This window comes from Chiloscyllium plagiosum, chromosome 23 (genome assembly GCF_004010195.1).
Source record: "Chiloscyllium plagiosum isolate BGI_BamShark_2017 chromosome 23, ASM401019v2, whole genome shotgun sequence".
In the NCBI taxonomy this organism is placed as follows: domain Eukaryota; kingdom Metazoa; phylum Chordata; class Chondrichthyes; order Orectolobiformes; family Hemiscylliidae; genus Chiloscyllium; species Chiloscyllium plagiosum.
In genome coordinates, this window is record NC_057732.1 from 4,333,754 (window position 1) to 4,344,120 (window position 10,367).

Below are 10,367 nucleotides of genomic sequence, written 5' to 3' on the forward strand. Positions count from 1 at the left end.
GCACCTTTCCAAAATCTGTTTCCCAATCTGTTTCTCCACATCTCTGCTGCTATTGGGGGGCCTATAGTAAACACCCAACAAGGTGACTGCACCTTTCCTATTTCTAACTTCAGCCCATACTACCTCCAAAGGCAAATCCCCACGAACTGACTTTCTGCAGCCATTATACCATTTCTAATTAGCAACGCCACACCCCCTCCTATTTTTTTAACCACCCTCCCTAATCTTACCAAAACATCTGTAACCAGGAACCTCCAACAACCATTCCTGTCCCTCTTCTATAGGGTCCCTCAAAGATCAGCACGGCAGTCTTTGTGTGGAACCACAGGAGATGGGGAGATACTAAGTGAGTATTTTGCATCAGTGTTTACTGTGGAGAAGGACATGGAAGATATAGAAAGTGGGGAAATAGATGGATATTTTTCAAGATGTCACCATCTAACAGGAGGAGATCCTGAATGTCTTGAAATGTGTAAGGAGATAAATCCCCAGGACCTGATCAGGTGTACCCTAGAGCTCTAGGAAACTAGGGAAGTGATTGTTGGGCCCTTGCTGAGATATTTGTATCATCAGTAGTCACAGGAGGTGCTGGAAGACTGGAGGTTGGCTAACGTAGTGCCACTATTTAAGAAAGGGTGGTAAGGAAAAGCCATAGACTGATGAGCCTGATGTCATTGATGAACAAGTTGTTGGAGGGAATCCTGAGGGACAGAATTTACATGTATTTGGAAAGGCAAGGACTGGTTAGGAATTGTCAACATGGTTGTGCGTGTGGAAAATCATGTCTCAAACTTGATTGAGTTTTTTGAAGTAGCAACAAAGAGGATTGAGAGCAGCGGTGAACAGTGCAAAAATATCAGCTCGGGCTCCCACAATTTTTTCTATTGCATCTTGCAGGATTCTTTGATATATCTGGTCAGGACCAGGAGATTTATCCACCTTCATACATTCAACACCTTTAATGGGAGATGGACTGTCCAAGAGATCACCAGTAACTACCCAAGTCTTCATGTCTTTCTCCACAGTAAACACAGGAGAAATAGTCATTGAAGATTTGCCCGTCTCCTGAGTTCCATACATACAAGTCCACTTTGGTCTTGGAGGGGTCCCATTCTCTGTCGTTATTCTTTTCCCTTTTAATATACTGAAAGAATCTCTTCAGATTCCCCCTAATATTCTCAGCTATCTTGTACCCCCTTTTTGCCCTCCTGATTTCTTTCTTCAGTAAACTCCTGTATCCCTAATATATCTCCAGGGATTCCCTTGATCTCAGCTGCCTGTACCTGAGCCACGCCTTTTTCTCTGGTCAAAGCTTCGATATCTCGTCATCCAGGGTTCCCTATTCCTGCCAACCTTGCCCTTCATCCTCATAGGAATATGCAGACCTTCAACTCTAGCCATCTCACTTTTAAAGGCCTCCCATTTTGCAGAGGTCCTTTGCCTGAAAGCAAACTATTCTAATCAACCCCTGCAAGCTCCTGTCTAATTCCATCAAAATTAGCCTTGACCCAATTTAGAACTTGAACCTGTGGACCAGTTTTGACCCTCTCCATAACTATTGTAAAATTATTAGAACAATGGTCACCAGCGCTCCCCCACTGTCACATCCTCCTGTTCTTACCTCACTAGTTTGTGGCACTGAAAGTAATCCGAAGATTACCACCAATTACATCCTAGTTTTTATTTTTTTTCTTCTAGCTCTCTAATCACTCTGCAGAACCTCATCCCGATTTCTACTTATGTCATTTGTGCCAACATGCACAATGATGTCTGGCTACTCATCCTACCCCTGGAGAACATTCTGCAGCCGCGCAGCTCTCCTGGATTCTGGCACCCAGAAGGCAACATATCATCCTGGGTTCCTGTTTGCAGCCATAGAATCTTGCCTGCCCCCCTCGCTATCGAATCTCTAATCACCAAAGGTCCTGTTTACCTTTACCTTTTCTTGCAGTGTCCCAGTGCCAGTCGTAGCACCACTGACCTGGCCACTGCTGCTTTCCCCTAAATGGCCACCCCTTTCCTCCTCTTTCCCCCCACCCCAAACAGTATCCAAAATAGTATACAGGAGGAACCTAGATTACCTGAATGACGATTATCCAAACAAGATCACAAGGTCCTGATTCTTGGTTATTCAATTACCCAAACAAAGTACGCCCCAGCCCATGGCGTTTGGAAATAGAGGTTCCTCTAATTGTTTTCAAGGGGAATGGAAGCACTCTTTGCCTACACCCTTTTTTTTTGGATGGGATTTGGAAGGAAAGGTATTTTAAATAATTTGCTCATCTCTTCTGATGAAATTTAATTGGTAGTTTATTAACAATGCAACTACATATTGACATTAGCAATTGCTGTCAAAAGGAGGGACAAAGAGAAAGAGATGGCACAAAGTTAACAAATCAAAACTCAAATCAAATGTAAAGTATCGGCTTTGCCTGGTGTCAGGGTACACTCCTTCGGGTGGAGCTGAGCATGAACCTGAATGAAGGAGTACTTTTTCTTCTTTTAGCGTGAAAGAAGAAAATAAAAAAGAGCGGTCATCTAAGTGACCGGGTGACATACAGTTGGCAACTTTCTAAAGCATGTAAATTCCTGAGCACATCCAGCACCTTCATTTCTCCAAGTCAGTCCCAAACAATCCATATGTGTTCCCCCAAGAACAGCCCTGCTCTGTTATCCTCCTCTGCTGGGAGCTGCACTGAAATAACTGTTAAAATGGAATAATTACTCCTTCAATCTCCTCCTCCCTTCACCCTGGCCAAAGAAAATCAGATTAGAGAGAGTTTTCATGCATTAAAGGATTTAATCATTAATTCTAAAGGTCCTTCACTTACTTTTGAAAGCAGTGCTCAACATTTGGTCATTAAGCCCCACCTAATTTAAATCACAACAACATATACTGGTGTGTAAATTCACTAACACCTACCTGGAGACAGTTTGCTTCCTGGTTCCGTAATTTTATAGTGACATTACTGGAAACATAACCACCTAATTGAGGGGTAATGGATTCCCCAAGTGTTCCATTAACAGTGAAAACATCTACAACTTACCAATATTAACAGAATCCTCCCAATCTTCCAGAATTTCTGTCACTATGAGAACATACACATAGGTTCTGTGTTTTCGGTCACGATTCTATTACAAAGAAAAACAAAGAACAAAAAAAAGTGTTCAAAATAAAAAAAAGAGAGGAACAAAAGCAAAAATCTACCAATGAGGAGGGTAATTGGCAGAGAACATCCAAGAGCTGTCCCTCCATCTACGTTCACTTCAGGAATCTGAAATCAGAAGGTACTTTCCACAATCCTATTAGGAGAATGGAACTTGATTAGACCAATGCTTGGTTCTAAACAAAAATGTTAGGGAAAAGCACAAGGTTATTTAGTACAGAAAATCAGATGCTTCCGGGGTGAAAACTGGAGGCATGAGCAAACTTGCAGATTTAGAACAGACCAAAGTATTGTAGATCAAGTAAAAATCTATAAACTTACAAATAATGATTGATCATGAACACAAAATATCAGAAAATCTGAATGGATGGTGTTACACTGGAACAAGCAAACGTTTGTCTGCTGAGGATGACTGACAGATGTGATGCTGAAGTCAACAGACAGCCAGAAATTATTTTGTGAACATGGGAGAAAAAGAAGCTGCACTGTTACATTATGGGAAAGCAACAATGTCTCAGAAACCTGGACAATACGAAGATGAGATAGAAATCTGAAGCCCACTCGGATGCCAAGATGATTGGGAGACATTCACACAGACCAGAAGACAAAAAGAAAAGTGCTGGAAATTGGCAGGAGATAAAGAACTCTTTAAAAAAGTGACTCCAGAAACGGTAGAAAGTATTAGCATTTTGACCAGGGCTGAAAAGCTGCAGATTTGAGGAGACAAAGTGGAGGGCAGCAGAAGGAGGCACCAGCCTTTTCATGTAGGACGATGGTGCAAAACAGGCCATAACATACCTCCTGTTAGGAGCAGCTACAAGTAGCTGAAGGATAACAGAGCATGGATCAAAAAGTCAAAACAGGGAGGGAGAAGGGGGAAAAATTTTGACAGGACATACCCAAAACAAACAAAAGAGAGAGAAAAACAGCAACCTAGGCAGGGAAGACACTGGTAATATCACTGGACTACGAATCAAGGCTTATTATTGGTGGACTTAAATTCAGTTAATAAATCTCAGTAATGGTGTCCCTGAAACCTGCAAATGTTACAAAAAAGTATATCTAAATTCACTGTCCTTCAGGGAAGTAAAATATGCCATCCTTATTCAGTCTAGTTTACATGTTATCAAGACCTACAGTCATGTGGCTGATTCTGAAATACAGACAGCAACACATGCTAATCTCACTGATGCTCACATCATGAAATAATTTTTTTAAAAATGCAAGCAGTAGAAAAATATTTCTAAAGAAATGCTGAGTAAATGTATGGCCCGATCACAGAATTTCAAACTGAAGGAAAAAGTGACAAATTGACATCGAATGTGGTGGATGAAGATTGAGAAATTGCAGAAAGCTTTTTAAGTGTCACCAAAAAAACCTTGTAAAATTTAAATCCTTTGGCAAAGAGAGTGGCACAAGGATGGAGATGGCTAGAGGAGTGGCGCTGATGAAGGGAAATCTCTGACAGGCATCTGTAAACTAGTGGCCCAGGGATAAATAATTTAGAAAAAAAAAACAAAAATACTTTCATAAAAAAGGGAAGAACACTGAAGTTTACCAATACCAAAGAGGGCAGCACAGCAAATTGGCATGGACAACGCTGGTTAGGAGAACAGGCAAAAATGGATTAACACAAACATGGAAAATACATTTTGAGAAAGAAAAAAAACAAATCTTTAATTGCTTAATGTAGTAGATACATGAAAAATGGTGAAGAATTGGATGGGGGGGGGTGGGAAAGAAGGGGTAAGGAAGAATGAAATTCAGACAATTGTTAGACAATGCTGTGCGAGAGGATTTGGTTCCTCACTAAAAAGTGGGTGATAAAAAGGAGTTTCCTGGAGAATGTATATTTCACATTCATAGGAATGAGGCACCAGAGTTAGAATTTCTTGCTGTCAAACTGAACTTGAGCGATTTGATAATATGGAGGAGACTTTAAAAGGCACAAGATCATGTTCTCATAAGCAGACACAAAAAAGTAGTTATGGGGAGATTTTTTCACATTTTGTGAAGTGTAAAAAAAATGTGGGACACTGTCATATACCGCGATAAATACGGAGATTGAAATGTCAATAAAACTCACCTCAAATATTCCTAGTAATCTTCCCAATTTTCCTTTCACACCAGCCTGCAAACAAATGTTTAAAAAAGTTGAATTGACAGCATAGGTCCTCCAGAAAGACATTCCAGATGGCCAGTTTTAACTGGTTGCACAGTGATAGTAAAGTTGCCAGTTTAGAAAACTTGTGCATCTGCAGGGGAACAATTCTGGCTCCACCATCAGCTACACCATAGTGTAGCCACATTCAGTTGCTGGCTTAGTGCTGAATTGACTTTAGGTGTATATGCTCGAAACTGGTCTTGGTATTGAGTTATAATAGGGAAACAAGGAGCAGGAGTTTTAAAATGATGTGCACACTGCAAATGTGCATGACATTGGAAAAGGACAGTGAATGCTTGTCACCACCTATTTCAGTCAATTAGAACAGCAGCAAGCAAACCTGGAGGGCATTACTGGGTATCATGGGATCGCACTGTTAAACAGCCTACAAATCAAAAAGGCTCGTTTCCACATTAAAACAACCAACAAGGTCATACTTTCATTACTGTGCCAATATTAAATTTAGCTGTAGTCGCTTTGACCCCAACCATTGGTCAGCTGTCAGTAAAGTAGCACTTGCTTTTTTCATCCCACAGCAAAGTGTAGGTACTGCAGCTTCAATAATTCATTCCATCCACCCTTCACAAAAATGAGCAGAACCCCTTATCAAACACTGAATGACTTCAATAATTGCCTAACTTGCAGAAACCAACAGGAGACTCAGTTACATTGATTTGTGCATGCAAACTGGTCAGAAAGACTTAAGATTGAAATTGTTTAAGCTAGCCTTGCTTGGATGGAGCCACAGCACAAATGTTCCTGCGAAATATCAGGACAATTCTAAATGCGAAACACATCAGGGCTCCTCAAATGGTGAGGCACAGCCTTCTGGTGGGAGTCAAAAGAGATGAGATTTTGAGGTCAAAAAGCTCAGGAGGCAGCTATAGCTACTATGGAGCCCCAACCAAATGTTTACTGAAGGAAAGTTATTTTAAAATCAATAGCGGTCTTTCCCGACTGCGCCTCGTTGTCAGCTGCCTCCAGCTTTAGTGCGTTCCTCAGCACATAGCACTGGGCCTTGGAATGTGCCAGTCTGTACTCAGTTGACGTCAACTCTTGTTCTAGAAGACCAAAAAGCTTCAGACAGACCAAAGAGAGGTGTCTTTCACCCAGTTGATTGTCCTCCAGGCAAAGTTGATGTTTGTCTCTGTGTGCATCCAGTGAACAGACCGTACAACACAGTCCTGCATCATGGAGATGCTCGGGACAAACATCGACAAAAACCACTGCATCTTTCTCCTGACTTCCTTTACAAAAGGCACATTCCAGAAGATCTGTCCTGACAGTGAAGGGGATAAAGGATCAGTCAGCTCAGCCAATGACAAAAACAGAGGCTCTTTTTAAAGTAAAAACCCCTTTTTCTCTCCTTCCCCAACTCTTAATCCATAGATCTTGTTGTGTCATGGCAATTTCCAAGAATTAGTAGAAAAAAGTTTAAACAGCACTGCTCTACGTAAATCCAAGCAGTTTTTTTCCCCCCAAAGTGCAGTGCCAATTTCATATATCTCCTTAGAGATCTAAAGTTTTAAGCAAGACCATCACTAAACTGTTGTGCTCAGATTCCCCCAAATCACAAGAATAAAAAAACAATTAGAACTAATGCAGAAGAATAGCAGGTGCTTCGCGTAAATCAGTTTTTGGGCAATATACGGAGAAATAACAATCTGCTGAAATTAGGAAAGGGCTGAATGTTGAGTTTTACAATAATTTGGAGTCAAACCTTTATTTCTGTAATTTCAAAAAACTAATCTGGCTGTTGTACAGTTTAAAATGTTTATAACCACAATCAGCCTGAAATGCAGCCTAGTTGTGGGAAGAGGCTTAGACTTTGCTACTTGGGGCAGTTTTAAAGTTACAGTACATCAAAAACCTTCCCACCCTGCCTCACGTATAAAGTACTTTGCTGGATGGAATCAAGAGAGACTGACTCATAAAAATGGGTGGTGACCATGTTTACATTGCCATCACCACCCTTTTGTTGAAACTACCCTGCACAGTAAACAAATTACTTGTTGAACTGGATTCCTGGTTTAAAAGAGTCAATCTATTTTACTTCCAATGAAAAGATTGCAGGAGCAAAAACAATAGATTCTGTTGTGTCCTTGTTATAAAAGAAAACTTACAAGCAAAAACTCAGATTAGTTTATTTTCTACATTAAAAGAATTATCTTGCTCAAAACTATTATACTCCCCCCCCGCCACCTCCCCACTGCCTGCACACATCCTTCTGGTTTACTGTCACTTCAGGGGATCTGAACATTGATCCTTATGGAGGGAGCTACAGCCCAGCTGTGTTTTCACAGCCCGACTTTAAAGAGGTTTAGAATTTATAACTTTAAAGTACAGCAATGCTAGTATCAGCATATTAGTTGAGCATAGTGGTTCTACCAATTTAAAAGCAGATAGATGTCTCCATGCTGCATTACCTAGTACACAGAGGTTACCTGGACCATCACATGGAATCTGCAAAGACAGCCCTTCAGCCTTTACTGTTCTGCACTACTGGACAATATTAGCATTGTTCAAAGACTTACAACATAGCAAGATACCTTTTCTTCAACATACCATGGCTTCTCCAAACCAGATTATATTCATTTCCAGTCGCCCTGTACTAAACTTTTGCTCTCAAAACCAGAGTTTCACCTCCCTCACATCCAATTCCAATTTACAAGTGTCTCATGTTTTGTCTCCATTCTTCTCCAGAAGCTCAGGAATTAGGGTGGGATGGTGTGGAAGAGATTTTACATCCAACACCCTCCATTTATAAAAACATACTTCTTGGCAACTTCAAGTAGCTTGCCTTCTTTTAGTGGTCAGTCCTGCACTGATGACTACATCCTCTAGATAAGATGCTACAATGGAAATCATTTAACCCCTTGAGATGGCCTTTCATGAGCAGTCAGGTTCTGAAGGAAAGGCCACTGGACCAGAAACATTAACACTGCTTTCTCTCCACTTCTGTCAGATCTGCTGAGTTTTTCCAGCAATTTCATTTTTTTTGTTTCCAGAATATGCAGTTCTTTTTGTTACAGCAGAATGTGGAGCATTGGGTGGGATGCTCCTCAGAGCATTGGTGCAGACTTGATGGGCCAAATGGCCACTACCTGCATTGTGGGGATTCTAGGATTTTATCTATGATTCTATGAGCCATTGTTATACTGAAGAGTCACCGCACACAAGAATTCTTTTTGTTTTGCTTTTTCAAAAAAAAAGCAGAGTTCACTGGATGTGGGCAAGCTCATTCCCAAGTGCCTTTAAAGAGACATTGAGCTACCTTCTTGAACCACTACAGTTCATCTTAATGTTGAGACACTCAGTGCCACTGGAGGAGTTCCAGGATTTTGGAAGGAACTGTTACAACACTGGGTAAACCCTTCTGCTATTTTTAAACCAGACAGAAAAGCTCACCTCAATCTGTTGTTAGAAGTAGGAGTGACAAAGAACTACCCAAATCCCTTATTTTAAAAAAATTCTTTAACTCCAAGACAATAGAACATTAAAGCTACCTTTAATGGAAGCCTCCTTTATCGGATTGATTTATCTACCTCCCACTCTACAACATACTGATTGATTACACCCTCAAGACTTACCAAAAAACAAACAAACTTCAAATCCAGCCAGCTGTCTATCTATCCTTCGTACCTTCTTGTCTTCTGCTTCACAGATTTCACATGAACAGGCACCCTTCACAGAGTGTCTCTGCAGGCAGTCTGTTAGTGCTCTTTGCTTCCCTGGCTAACTGTTCAAAATGCCTGCTTTATATACCCCCAAAACATTGGATTGTCTCATTGGTTTGAGGTTGTCAAAGCAGTAAAATTCAAATTTGATTGGGTTTTATTATCTTGGGCCATAATTTAAGACGATTACAACAATTTGAATTGTGTAGGTCATAGCAATGTGGCTCCAGCTATTTGTTTCACAGCCATTTTAACCTTTCAGCACACTGCCTGCAGTCAGTCACATGACTGACTTGCCAACGTTTCAACTAAAAAAAAGGTACAGAACACACCTACAGCTTCATAACAGTACTAAGAACAACTTTGGTGAATTTCCAGTGCTTCGTGTAGATGGTGCACACTGCTACTACTGAGCATTGGTAGTGGAGGGAATTGATGTTTGTGGATATGGTACCAATCAAGTGGGTTGCTTTGCCCTGGATGGTGTCAATCTTGTGTTGTTGGAATTGTACTCATCCAGGCAAGTGGGTGCTTGGTTGATATTGGACAGGCTTTGGGAGTCAGGTGGTCAGTTAGTCAATGTAAAATTCCTCGCCTTGACCTGCTCTTGTAGCCACAAGTATTTATGTAGCTAGTCCAGTTCAGTTTCTGGTCAATGGCATTAATAGTCAACCATTCACAATGGTTAGATTCAAAGTTTGTGCGAAGATTTGTAGCTTGGGTGCTCGTTGTTGTGGTTCTGTTCGCCGAGCTGGAAGGTTTTGTTGCAAACGTTTCGCCCCCTGGCTAGGCGACATCATCAGTGCTTGGGAGCCTCCTGCGAAGCGCTTCTTTGATGTTTCCTCCGGTGTTTATAGTGGTCTGTCCCTGCCGCTTCCAGTTGTCAGTTTCAGCTGTCCGCTATAGTGGTTGGTATATTGAGTCCAGGTCAATGTGTTTGTTGATGGAGTTTGTGAATGAGTGCCATGCCTCTAGGAATTCCCTGGCTGGTCTCGGTCTGGCTTGCCCTATAATGGTAGTGTTGTCCCAGTCGAATTAATGTTGCTTGTTGTCTGCGTGTGTGGCTACTAAGGATAGCTGGTCGTGTCGTTTCGTGACTAGTTGATGTTCATGTATGCGGATTGTTAGCTGTCTTCCTGTTTGTCCTATATAGTGTTTTGTGCAGTCCTTGCACTAAACACTATATAGGACAAACAGGAAGACAGCTAACAATCCGCATACATGAACATCAACTAGCCACGAAACGACACGACCAGCTATCCTTAGTAGCCACACACGCAGACAACAAGCAACATGAATTCGACTGGGACAACACTACTATCATAGGGCAAGCCAGACAGAGAACAGCCAGGGAACTCC

At 41.3% G+C, this 10,367-nt stretch overlaps 1 protein-coding gene across 2 annotated transcripts in view; it reads right to left on the minus strand.

Moving 5' to 3' along the window:
• Positions 1-10,367, minus strand: part of LOC122561558 (diphosphoinositol polyphosphate phosphohydrolase 3-beta-like) — a 72,873-nt gene that overhangs the window by 9,846 nt on the left and 52,660 nt on the right. Inside the window, exons 3-4 of one of the 2 annotated variants that reach the window (XM_043713337.1) lie at positions 5,254-5,298; positions 3,048-3,132 (exon numbers count right to left, since the gene is read on the minus strand). In XM_043713337.1, the coding sequence (XP_043569272.1) occupies positions 3,048-3,132; positions 5,254-5,298 (130 nt within the window). The remainder of the gene's footprint in view (positions 1-3,047; positions 3,133-5,253; positions 5,299-10,367) is intronic. The other variant, XM_043713338.1, reaches the window with a different exon arrangement.